The sequence below is a fragment of the Staurois parvus genome, unplaced genomic scaffold, assembly GCF_062004578.1.
Source record: "Staurois parvus isolate SC_StPar_1 unplaced genomic scaffold, SC_StPar_1.0 ptg001879l, whole genome shotgun sequence".
NCBI lineage: Eukaryota > Metazoa > Chordata > Amphibia > Anura > Ranidae > Staurois > Staurois parvus.
Window position 1 is genome coordinate 135,560 of NW_028319675.1, and position 13,764 is coordinate 149,323.

The 13,764-nt window shown below is 41.0% G+C and overlaps 1 protein-coding gene across 1 annotated transcript in view; it reads right to left on the reverse strand.

Moving 5' to 3' along the window:
* Window positions 1-1,351: 1,351 nt before the first annotated feature.
* Window positions 1,352-13,764, reverse strand: part of LOC149433902 (NACHT, LRR and PYD domains-containing protein 3-like) — a 32,942-nt gene continuing 20,529 nt past the window's right edge. Inside the window, exons 4-6 of the mRNA XM_089664292.1 lie at window positions 13,255-13,426; window positions 9,441-9,506; window positions 1,352-3,099 (exon numbers count right to left, since the gene is read on the reverse strand). Coding sequence (XP_089520418.1) covers window positions 1,388-3,099; window positions 9,441-9,506; window positions 13,255-13,426 — 1,950 coding nt within the window. The 3' untranslated portion in view covers window positions 1,352-1,387. The remainder of the gene's footprint in view (window positions 3,100-9,440; window positions 9,507-13,254; window positions 13,427-13,764) is intronic.

Below are 13,764 nucleotides of genomic sequence, written 5' to 3' on the forward strand. Positions count from 1 at the left end.
CCCCCACCAGAGACTGTGCCCCCCCCCCATCAGAGATCTCCCCCCATAAGCTGGTCTAAATTTATAGGGAGATGCTCACATGAGCATTCAACTCCACCCCAATTAGAAGTTGATAAGGATCACATGAATAGTGGGGGATGTTTGTCAAGGAGACCAGGAACAGATTACAGGCGTAAAACGGGTGCAGCTAGAGGTGAGAACTGGTCAACATATACACAAATATAAATACACTATTTGTGATGAATTTAACAGGAGTCAATGCATTTTCCTAGTAAGAGTGGAGATAGGAGCATTTACCCAGAGAAAAGTAGCAGGAGTCAATGCGTTTTCCTAGTAAGAGTGGAGATAGGAGATAGGTGCATTTACCTGTGGAAGCAGAGAAGGCATAATTAGTCTGCTGTGTTTAACTGCTTACGTTCTTAGCACTCCATCAACGCTGCACTCACGCAAAAGCAGCACCCCCATCAGAGACTAATTTAATTCACTGTTAATGCCTTTAGGATCCACAGTTTTTTTCCTCCAGGTAAAGAAAGTATCAATGGGAAGTGGATAAAGAAGGAAGATGTACAATTAGGAGACATAATGGTGGGAGAGGAAACACAGATTAAGTGGAGACAATTCACCCTTATGTTGGCGTAGATGTGGGGGTAGAGGTACAATGTATCACATATGGTGGGAGTGTTCTAAAATCCAAGAGTATCGGGGGAAAATAGTATGTTTGATTCAGAAAATTACGGAGGTTAATATCTCAAAAGACCCAGAGATTTGCCTTTTTCGTGGTACCAAGCTTTCAGTTTAAAAAATATAAAAAAAACTGGTTTGTTGTATTAATTGAATGCAGCGAAGGGATTGAGACCCAAATTTTGGAAGGAACAGGAGGCACCAAAAATAAAAGATTGGGTAGATAGGGTAGATCAGATATATAGATTGGAGGAACTTTACCATATGAATGAAGATAAGATGGAGAGTTTCCATATAAAATGGAAAAAATGGGAGGAATTTAAAAAAATCAAACTCAATTCTAGAGATCATGGTTGATTAATATAGGAATCGATATGGCTTTATTTCTTGATTAGGATCTCCAGAAAGAGTAGAAAAAGCAGAAAAGCAGAGCAGAGATAAGGTAGGATTGAAGGGGGGGAGGTATGTGGTTTATTGGTAGGGGGGGCTTTGGGTGGTGGGAAAAGATATAAAATATTAATGTTATTGTTTTGATATGGTGTTAGGTAAATGTGAGCGTATGTTTTGTTTATACAAACCAACCATTTAAAATAAACTGTTAATCTGAAAAATTAATAATAAAATATGTAAATTATAAAAAATCCAATAGAATAATAATAATTTCTCTGGAGAAATTTCAGAACATTTTATTATTCGTAGTTAATATTTACCCCAGACTCTTGATGTTGTGTAGAGCCGGTACAAGTTTTCTCAATCCTTCCCTCTGAATATTACATGAACATAGATTTACTTCTCTCTCTCTGCAGGATTGAAGGATAAAGGACAGCACAGAGCAGTCCAGAGGGCTGAGGGGGACACTGGAAAAGTCAATGTTGTTTGATCCAATACATTGTGACACCAGAGCCTTATTCCTGCTCTCATTGAGATAGTAGAATACATTAAGAAGATCTCTGTTGCCTCTTATGGATGTGTCAGGTCTTTGTTCTAGTAGTTTCTTCTGGATCCAGGTGATGACATGTCTGGCAGGCTGAGTAGACAATTCTCCCATGTGAGACTTTAACATGGATCTAGTAGAAGAGTCTGAGAAACCGCAGAGGAAACGGAGGAATATTTCGGCACGGCCATCTTTGTAATATTCAGCATCATCAAGTGTTTCCTGTAATCTGTCAGCATTATAGTCAATAAAATGGACTAAAGCAGCAAAAAACTCCTGAAGCGTGAGATGTAAGAAGGTGTAATCCACATCAGGGGGCTGACCAGATTCCATCAGGAAAGATGAAAAGAGATGTTTATCATTTCTCACACTGAATGACTCCAGATGACGCTCATCAAATACAATCATATGATTCATGATGCCATGTTCTGCCATCCACCCAATAGATGTCAGCAGTTCCCGGGCAGTGTGAGCACCATCTTTATTCTGGCTGTGATTGGCCAGAATGTTAGAGACAAAAGTCACAAAGAGTTGTGTCACTGTTTTGGGTAATAATGTCATCAGCTGATCGGTGATTGTTGGTTGGGCTCTGAAGCACATTGATAACACTGTACAGATGATCCAGCAGTATGCTGGGATATAACAGAAAGTGTACAGCGTGTCATTCTCCTGCACATAATGAAAAGCCTTCTCTGACCATTCCTCATTTCCAAAGAAATTATTGAAGAAGATCAGTCTGTCTCTATGGAGAAATCCCATGATCTCCGCTATTCTCTGGAAAACATTTGTATTAACTGATGCCAGTCTGGTTGGGCGGCTGGTCATCAGTACAGAGCAACCCTTAAGAAGACTCTGCCTCACCAAACTGACCACAATCTCACCAAAATGTGTTCTCTGTTTTGGATTGGACAGTTTACTTGATCTGAAATCCATTTGGTGAATACTTTCATCTAAGCCATCAAATATAAACAGAAGTCTCTCTGGATCTTGTAAAATATTTCCAATCTGACTCTCCAGATGTGGATATTGTTGAAGAATCATCTCCTCCAAGCTGACCTCTTCCAGTCTATTAAGGTCCCGGAATCTGAAGAAGAACACAAAGGCAAATCTCTGGTAGTGTTTTCCGGTCACCCAGTCATAGACAAACTTCTGCATCAGTGTGGTCTTCCCTATTCCTGGCACTCCGCTCACCATTACTGCATGTGGTACACATTGTGACTGGAGGTTCCATCGGAACAGCTTGTTGGGGGAAATATGTTCCAGTCCAGTTTGTGTATTCTTCAGGCATTCCTCATGTTTTACCCCGGTCTGTATTAGCTCATTCTGGGGACGCTGCCGGAACTGATCAGTGGAGACTACAACCAGCTTCACATAACGCTCATTGATGAGGAATCTTTGTGGTTCCAGGGTAGTTCCTGGGGGTCTATGCTCCACTAGAGTCTCAGTCTTCTTCATCAGATGATGTTTGTGCTTTTCCTGAATATCTGGGAATATAATAGAAATATTTTTTGATTCAGGTTAAAACAGTAGTTGAGAAAGTATAAGCAGTACTCCCAGTGGAAAGGGTGCTGTCAGGGGCTTCCTCTACCACCCTTCAAAGTTCAATGTGTCCCCTTGGTATCCTCCCCACATATTCCCAGTAAGTACTCTATGCTGCCTCTTCTATACTCTGTGGCTAGTGTTGGCATCTCTGGCTCCAGGATGTCTCAGGTGAGATCACACCTGATTGGAGATACTTTACTATGCAGACATTAATCAGAATAGGACCTCCAGCTAATTACAGCTCTTTTTGCAGCTCTGAGATTTCATGTTTGAATACTATAAGCTTCAAAAGAAGATGATGCTGGAAGCTGAAACGTTGTGTCACTAAAAGCCACGTTATTCAGGAACTCCCACCTTTCACCATGCCAACCAACCACAGTACTGCACTTTGTATGGTAGAAGTACAAAAAAAGCACACACCCCCATCCTCTACAATAACCTCAATATAATTTAAATTAATCAAATTAATAAAATAAAATGTGAATATACTGTAATGATATACAATGATCCAGATATATAAAATACATCTTTGACCAAGAATTTCTATGAATATAAAATAATAAAAGCAAGAATGTTGGCCACTTTCCAACTACCTAATGTATATGTGTGCCAGCGAGGAGGGTGGGCCGTATCGTCCATGCGTCACACATATGCATCTATGGTGCACCTCTGTTCTGTGCAGCAAGCACTACCAGAGTGACTGCGCAGTCACTATTTATAAATGGGAGGTGGTGGGGGTTCCTAATCATGTGACTGCTATAACAGCCAATCACAGCGATCACATTACCAGGAACTCAGCTTCTGCTTCCTGTCATTCAGAGCCCAATAAAGAGGTGTTGGTGAAAGGTTAAAGAGAATCAGTGGTCATAGGAGAATGTTGTCTTCTAATTTTTCATTTTAAGTGTATGTTACCCAAACATTTCATATTCCTGATATTTGTCTGTTGTACCATAGGCAGTACTTGTGATAAAGTCTCCTGTTCTCTTTGTATTGCTTCCTTTGTGAGAAATACCTGGTGTTCCCGCCAGTCTCTCTGCTTTATTACTTCAAACCTATTTCTTCCTCCCCAGCATTATCAGTCATAAATACTTATAATTAAAAATTATTTTTTCCTAAGGATACGCGTGTGACATACATGTGACATGAATGTACAGATTTGAGTACATAAGATTTGACCTGTAGCAATATAAAATAAAAACAGGACTATCTTGCTCAACTTGCCAGCCTACCCCAGTCTAATAATGGCTATTGTCAGCAAGGAGCATAGATAGGTATAACTTATCAAAGAGGGGGATAAGAAAGCCAGTTCAAACTGCCAGCCAGTTAGCCAACTATTAAAAACCAAATTGACCTGTCTAAGAACATGCGTTTAAAAACAGGGGTTTACAGGGTTATGTTGATTTTGGAGGTTCAGTGGGTGCATTGGACATCCTGGCTGCCTTTGTGCTACATGCTGGGTGTCAGGTGCGCTCCCATGACCTTAATGAGGGGTGGGCTCCCTCAGGTTCACCTGCCCTTGTTTCTATCCATTTAAATGCATGTGCCGCCATTGTGAGGACTCTCAAGATTTATAGAGTTAGGACCACAGATACTCAGGGTGCCGTGATGTGACTCTGTGGCTTACGTATCCATTTGCAAATGTGTGCTAACTAAACCCATTTTTAAACGCATGTTCTTAGACAGGTCAATTTGGTTTTTGATAGTTGGCTAACTGGCTGGCAGTTTGAACTGGCTTACTTATCCCCCTCTTTGATAAGTTATACCTATCTATGCTCCTTGCTGACAATAGCCATTATTATACTGGGGTAGGCTGGCAAGTTGAGCAGGATAGTCCTATTTTTATTTTATATGTGATTCCTTCCATGTTCACTGTTTAAAAAGCCAGTTATAGACCTGGGTAGGTGACCAGTTTTTTCTTTGTACCTGTAGCAATATGTAATTGTAAATGTAGATTTAGCACTCCATGTTATAATAATATAAGATGTGTTCAGAATTAAGGCAGAGGCATGTGCTCACTCAATTAACATCTGAAAAGCCTAGCTTCCTCTGGAAGTGGCACCTGGGGGCTAATAAGATTTTGTCACCTTCTGGGGAAACTTGTTGAAAGGAAATGGCTGTAGACAGGTTGTCTCCCTGACATTGGGAGCTCTAAAAAAAATATATACATCAAAGGAAATGTTTAATCTCTCATAAAAGCTAAAATATTAGTTGCAGAGAGATGAAAATACTTCCCTCTTATGGGGCACTCTGTGGGTCACACCGACATATAAAAACCATATTTGTGGATTAGGTAGAAAGCCAGGAAAATGCAGGAAATGGTTATGTGGCACAGGATCGCGACAGTCGAACAGTGATTGGTACTGTCGCGATCGGGCTGATGCGCTGGTGTTGGAAATCCAATTCCCGACTTGGTGATCCAAGCCAGTCTTGGTCCAATTGACTTTGGGCAGGTCAGCACCCAGAACATCCTGTGGGTGGGTACAGGAACACCCCCCCCAGCGTCAATTGGCTGAGGACTAATGTCCCGCCTACATCCATATCCCCATAAATTGAGTACCCGGACATTGGGACATTGTAATTCGTATGGAGCTGGTTGATCGACTAACGGATTATGGACTTTTTCTGACTTGCTCCAGTCGCAGGGTAAATCTTGGCAAAAGTTTTATTTCTGTCCTTTATTCCCTTGTGTGTCTTCTTGTATTTTTTGTATTTCTGTAACTTTTTATATTTTGTACATATTTTATGCATTGCACACTTTCGGGATATTAAATCTTAAAATTAATTAGTGACTTCTGTGTATTTAAGCACGGGCTCATATCTTCAGAGACATTAGATTGGAGAGATTAGATTGTATTGTATGTTAGTGCCTTTAAACGCTCGGTCAAGCTCATTGCCAATCTGTATGCAATTGCACTGCGTGTGGGCAGATTGCATGCAGATTGTAAAGGTAACAGATCTGCCAGACGAGAGATCTGTGTGTGTGGGATGTCTCAACAGACCGTTCTGTGGATAAACTGTTGGCTGGTGACAGTCTACCTTTTGTGGTGTGTCTGGTGTGGGGGTGTGTGGACAGTGGAAGAGTGATTAACAATGGGGTTCTAGCTGTAGGATAGCGGGAGGGACTCTAGAAGGGTGTGTGATTGCTACGCTACTCCTCAACTCTAATCAGTGCACCAGATTGTATATAATGTGTGAAATCTTTCTTCAACGACACTCTACCCAATTCTAATATCTACACCTCAAACAATTGATTAAATAAATAAATCAAGTGAATTCATAAATCAATAAATAAACCATCATTTCATAAAAAGTCCCAAAAATGTTTCTGAAATCTCCAAATGTACAAATCACTTTCTTTTCCACCTTCAAATCACATCGTGTTATGCTGTATATGATACTCGAACATGTTGTATTTCAATGTTCTTGTACCTCAAAAAAATATAAACTAAAAATAGCGTATTACCTTTTACAAACAAACGCTTGTGCAAAAATAAATGTGTCATGCACACTGCATATCATGTGTATAAAAAGTGCAAAGAGAAAAAAAAAAAAATATATATATATATATACTGTATATATATACAAAATAAATATACACAAATATGAACACACGTGAACAAAAGTGAACACTCCAAACACAATGACCGTGTTCACAGCTTAATGTGGTAGTAAACTCATTCACTGCAAAAATAAATAAAACCCAATAGTGAACTCCAAAGTGTGCAACTCAAGTGAAAACACTCCAACTGGTGCAGCAATGGGTAATTACCCTATGAAGGTAATGTCAACCTTTTCCCACACAGTAGATGCTGGCACCTCCAGGCTCCTTTATATTCCTGTTAGCGTGTTCCCATATTCCTCATAAGGCAAATCAGATATTTAGAGGCTATAAAGTGTTCAAATATAACATTTTATTCATCAACTTACATCTAAAACTCCAACAAACTGCTTCTAGCATCTGAAATATTCCAATCCGGTCTTATCCTGGCAGAAACAACATGTTCCTTAAACAAAGATGGCCACGATCGCACTTCCAGTAAAAAGTAAGTGCGTCAGACGTGCGTCGGAAGTGCGATCGCAGCCATCTTTGTTTAAGGAACATGCTATGCAGTGTGCATGACACATTTATTTTTGCACAAGCGTTTGTTTGTAAAAGGTAATACACTATTTTTAGTTTATATTTTTTTGAGGTACAAGAACATTGAAATACAACACGTTGGAGTATCATATACAGCATAACACGATGTGATTTGAAGGTGGAAAAGAAAATGATTTGTACATTTGGAGATTTCAGAGACATTTTTGGGACTTTTTATGAATTTATGGTTTATTTATTGATTTATGAATTTATTCACTTGATTTATTTATTTAATCAATTGTTTGAGGTGTAGATATTAGAATTGGGTAGAGTGTCGTTGAAGAAAGATTTCACACATTATATCACTTTCAAGGGTGAAAGTTTTTTCTTTTCTTCTGGGTCAGGAATGTTATAGTTTTAGTTGGGACTGTGCACAGCTATTGGTTTCAGATTGTATATAAGATTTGTATTTGCCAGTGTGTGGTCAGCCAGCTGGATTGGAGTGGAGGCTCCCTCCGGTGGTGGCCAAAAGGTAGTACAGGCTGTGAAAGGATATCACGGTTGATCTTATATACAGTTTTATATATTAAAAGTTAAGTCCTCTTTATTCCCTCTTACCAGGGGCGGACTGACCATTTGGAAACTTGGGCATTGCCCAAAGGCCCGGGGTCAGTAGGGGGCCCCATTAGATGCCCCTGGTACCTTTTTCATAGGCTTTTTTGAGTTTGGGCAAGGACACAGGCCCCATGATCCCCTATTGCCCGGGGGCCCCATGAGTTGTCAGTCCACCCCTGCCTCTTACCCCAAGTCACAGCCGCACGTGCCTCGGTTAGCTAGTCGCTGTAAGCGTGGCATGTGGGTGACCCGTGACAGAGCATCTTTCAATGTATGAATTTTTTTTAACCTAAATTTGTGTTCTTACTTGTTCTGTGTCTGCTGTTCTGTTGAATGATAGGGAGAGATTTACTAAAACTGGAACACGCAGAATCTGGTGCAGCTGTGCATGGGAGCCAATCAGCTTCTAACTTCAGCTTGATCAGTTAAAGGATAAGTTCACCTTTTGGACAAAAATAACAAATGCACAATTTTTTGCAGGTAAAAAAATGTGCATTTATTATTAATGTCCAAAGGAGCCTGGAAAGCATTACACCGGCGATCAGTAGATCTCTGATATCATGCAGGTCTCCTGCAGACCTGTCAAAATATGTGCTTGGCCATACGGGATGGTACTGGGTGTACGGGATGGTACGGGGTATAAGGGATTTACTGGATGTATGATGTGTACAGGATGTATGGGATGTACGGGGTGTACGGGATTTATGTGGTGTACTGCATGTACAGGATGTACAGGGTGTACTGGATGTACGGGGTGGAATGGGATGTACGGGGATATAGGAGATGTACAAGATGTAGGGGATGTACTGTGTGTAGGGATGTATGGGGTGTAGGGATGTACGGAGTGTACTGGATGTAGGGGATGTATGGGATGTAAGGGATGTACGGGGTGTACCAAATGTAGGGAATGTACAGGGTGTACTGGATGTACGGGGTGGAATGGGATGTACGGGGATATAGGAGATGTACAGGATGTAGGGGATGAACTGTGTGTAGGGATGTATGGGGTGTAGGGATGTACGGAGTGTACTGGATGTAGGGGATGTATGGGATGTAAGGGATGTACGGGGTGTACCAAATGTAGGGAATGTACAGGGTGTACTGGATGTATGGGGTGCACTAGATGTACGGGGTGGTATGGGATGTACGGGGATATAGGAGATGTACAGGATGTAGGGGATGTATAGTGTGTAGGGATGTATGGGTTGTACTGGATGTACGGAGTGTACTGGATGTACGGGGTGTATGGGATGTACAGGCATGTACAGGGTGTATGGGCTGTACAGGCATGTATGGGGCATATGGAATGTATGGGATGTACGGGATGTAGGGGATGTATGGGGTGTACAGGATTTAGGGGATGTATGGGGTGTACTGGATTTAGGGGATGTATGGGGTGTACTGGATTTAGGGGATGTATGGGGTGTACGGAATGAATTGTGGAGCGTCGTGGTAGTTCACTGAACACTACAAGCCCATGGCCGCTAAGGCTGTTGGGACTTGCAGTTCATTCATTCATTCCGAGAATCCAGCAGAATCTGATCCCGTGTTTTATAAGATATAATGTATAATGTGTTTTGGTTTTTTTACCTATCAGCTCCGGAGTCAGCGAGTGTCCGAGTTCATCCAGCAGAATCTGACCCACCAGACGATCACCTATACAGAGGAATAGAAGATGACGGGTCTGAGGCATGTATGATTGAAGCTGACCTTTCACAAACTACACATTAGATTTATGTCCAAACAAAAGAAAATACATTAAAGGTGATCTCGGGGATAAGGAAATATTGTGTGAATATATTCATCCTGTGTATTGTTCCTTGAATCTTGGTATGCTTTGTGTTCTTCCAGATCTGTGCAGTAATCAGTGTGAGACTTTAGTCTGTGCAGGAGTTTTCTGTAATAAAGACCGCTCACTGCTGCTCCCTCTCCTCTGAGCCGGCCATACACGGGTTGAACTTCGAAAGAATTTTCTCTTCAAAACATTTTCTAAGAGTTTATATTCTAATTTCGTACCATAGTGGGCCACAGAAATGCCCGATTTTTGTGCCACCATCAGCTTTGAGTTCTCGGGCATGTTGGAAATTTTTTGAAAAATGAACGAATTTCTAATCAATGATAGGAGAATCAAAAAATAAATTAAGCCGGCCATACACAGGTCAATTTACAAAATAATTTTCTAAGAATTTTCATACGAAATTCGCACCATTTGTGGGGCCACAGAAACAGCAGATTTTCTTGCGACCATTTGAGTGGCCGAATAAAATTTGAGTGATCGGGCATGTTGGAAATGTTTTTGAAAAATGAACAAATTTCTCATTAATGATGGGAGAATCGTGTGAGAAATATAATCGAAAAAGAAACGAACATGAGCTGTGATCTTGAAAGAAAAGAAAATGAGGTGAAATTGAAGGCTTGATTGGTCGAATTGTGAAATCAGTGGTGGCACCATCGGATTACAAAATGCATGAAATTTCTGATTTTCTAAAAAAAATTTGTTCGGAATTTGACCCGTGTATGGCCTGCATAGCATCAATTGTCACAGTGAAATATTTTAGTAGTGTTGTGTTACACTATTTGATTCATTATTACTTCTTTGTGACCATCAATTGTTTATTATTGCTCTGTGTCTTTAACGGCTCCAATACCGGGCAATTTTACACCTTCCTGCCCAGGCCATTTTTCAGGTTTCAGCGCTCTCACACTTTGAATGACAATTGCGCAGTCATACAATATTGTACCCAAACTTAAATTTTATAATTTTCTTCACACAACTAGAGCTTTCTTTTGGTGGTATTTAATCACCGCAGGGATTTTTATTTTTTGCTAAATTAACAAAAAAAGACCAAAAATTTTGAAAATAAAAAAACATTTTTCTTTGTTTCTGTTATAAAAGTTTGCAAATAAATAATTGTTCTTCATAAATTTAGGCCGAGATGTATTTTGCTACGTCTTTGGTGAAAATAACCCAAATTAGGATGTATTATTTAGTTTGTAGGAAAGTTATAGAGTTCACAAACTATGGGATATATCTGAATATTGATCAATCCTGAAGTACTGACGGCCATTCTAATATTTTCAGGTCCAAGAATGTCAGGACAGGACAGATATCCCCCAAATGACCCCTTTTTGCAAAGTAGACAGTCCGGCCTATTTCATAACAGGCATGCCAAGTTTTTTGAAGTTGTAATTTTTTGTCATAATTTTTCGGAAAATGAAAAAAATTATTTTCACTATTTTTTTTTACATACTGTCACCAGTGCAGTACATCGTCATCATATAACTGGCATGGACAGTGATCAGGGACACTGACTGGTGACAGTATGAAAAAAAAAATTATAATTTTTTTTTTTTTATTATTATTAGTTTTCATTTTTTATTACATTTTTTCTCTTTTTTTAAGATTTTTTTTTTCATATTTCACTATGACCAAAGTAGTATAATGTTACCATAGTAACATTGTACTACTTTGGGGAAGTGATCAGTATTTTTCTTTTTTTACACAATTTGCTTATAGCAAAGAATTACTTTGCTATAAGCAAGCATTTACCTTAATGAAATCGATTCATTCAGGGGGTTTTTTTTGTGGTTAGCTGTGATTTGGCCACGGCTAATCACATGACACAGCTGGGCTGTGATTAGCCCAGCTTGAGCATGTGATTGCTGTGACCATTCACAGCTAGACAGACACACTAGTATACAATGGATGGCATGAAAGGAAACCGTCCATTGTATACAACTGTCATGTGACCTGCTGTGATTGGTCACAGCAGGTCACATGGTGCTGGAAACAGGGCCGGTACACAGATCTATCATCGGCCGTGTCCGAGGTACACGGCCAATGACAGATTGCGCCACAGAGCGGCCCTGCGCATGACTGAAAGGATGCCATATGGCGTCCACCCGGAGGGACGAGCTGCTCGCCCGGCCGCCTTTGTACTATTGGCCGGGCGGGAACCGGTTAAACTGCCTCCTCCTGTCTAAGCGGAGCTCTTTCTCTCACCATACTTGTGTATACTCCTCCCTCCTGCCTCTCTCTAGTAATCATTCCACTGTATCCTGTCTTCCTGAATGCATCTTCCATAAGACTTACGACGTTAACATTTTTCTACCTATGGTTATTCTCTATTAAACGGAACATTCAAATGGGTTTCCTCATCTGACTTCCTCAACGTGTAAGTTTATTCATTGGGTTCAACTGTCTGACCCGATGCAAGAGATATATTCAACACCATGTGGTACAGCTGTATACATCGTTGGAGATAAAGTTTATCATCCTGTAGTCGAGTCAGAACAAGTAGTGAGGAGACCAAACAAGCTTTTCAGAAGATAGAGGTTTAGGAGTAATGTGTGCACATAGTTTACATTCCACAAAAAAAATATTGGTAGAAAGTCTGTCTATCATGGCCGTGGATGGGGGGGTACCACCAGTCCTCCTGTACGGGGCCCAAGCCAGCTGGGGGGCCCAAGCAGCTGGGTGAATCGGATGTGGGCAGAGAGGGGGGGCAATTACTTGAACCAATCCCCTGCATGGCTCTCAGGGCTGGGACAAGGGGTGGGCAAGAGGGGCGGCTGCCCTGGGCACAGTGGTTCTCTGTAGGGATGGGGGCACCTTCCATCAGTTACAAGCCTGACAGGAGTAGTGGCAGTGATTTTAACAAGTGTGTGACAGCTGGGCATAGGATCCTTTAAGCTTACACATAAACTGCGGGGGAGGGGGGGGCGCATTTTGGCCTGCCCTCTTCTTCTCTACCTTCTGCTGGCTTTCAGCTGCTGCACAGAGAGCCATATAGGGGATTGGTTCTAGTAATTGCCTTCTGCTGCACCCAATGATCACCTTCTCTGTGCACCATACATTGCCCCCTGCTGGCCAGGCCCCCCCGTGTGCCCCACCCCCGCAGTGCTGCCGGCTTCCCTCCTATTCTTCCCACCGGTAGCTGCAACACACAATAGGATCCTTCAGGATCAGGGAGGATTTGATTTAAATCACTAGTGAAAAGGCTAGTACATAAAATATCATGTAATAATAATCGAGCCTTTTCACTAGTGACAGCGAGGTTTTCTGTATGGAAATGGGAAGGAGAGAAACTCTGTCAGAGAGGAAAAGAGGAGAACAATGACAGTGTAGTTTGCCAACAATGGAGTTACACTTGGCATAATTGGTGTCAGTTATTATTTTAGGGTAACTGGTGTCGATCATTATTTTGGGGTAATTGGTGTCAATCATTATTTTGGGGTAATTGGTGTCAATCATTATTTTGGGGTAATTGGGGTCAGTCATTATTTTGGGGTAATTGGTGTCAATCATTATTTTGGGGTAATTGGTGTCAGTCATTATTTTGGGGTAATTGGTGTCGATCATTATTTTATCACAATGTTGACTGACAACATAAAGTCTTGTTACCTCTCTGTGTGATCTCATCCAGAACGGCCAATAAATTTGGATGACGACGATCTTTCTTTAACATATAGAGACATTCCCAGAGTCCAATCACAGCTTCTCTTCCCCGATCCTGAATGTCTTGTAACAAGGTATGAGAGAAGGAAGAGCGATCTTTTTCCATTGACAGGTATTTCTGCAAAAAGACATCTTATGATTGTTCCATTACCACATTTAGAAATGTAATTTCAATATATTGTGTTTTATTAGGTAAAACATAAAAAATAATTCTGGTTGCTCTGACCGCTCTGTTCAGAAACGTAAATTCTGTCATAGTGAAGCTATACTGCCTGAACTCTGCCTGACTTTTGTGTGCTTTTCAGAATGGCTCCTCCTTCTAACACCAGTTGATGTAATAGGATCAGGACTGTCAGCGAGAACGCGGGGGAGCGCAATTCCGGTACCTCTAGCACTTAAAGTGTTACTAAACCCCGGACCCTGCATTCACTATATCCGCTCTCCCCGGACCCCATA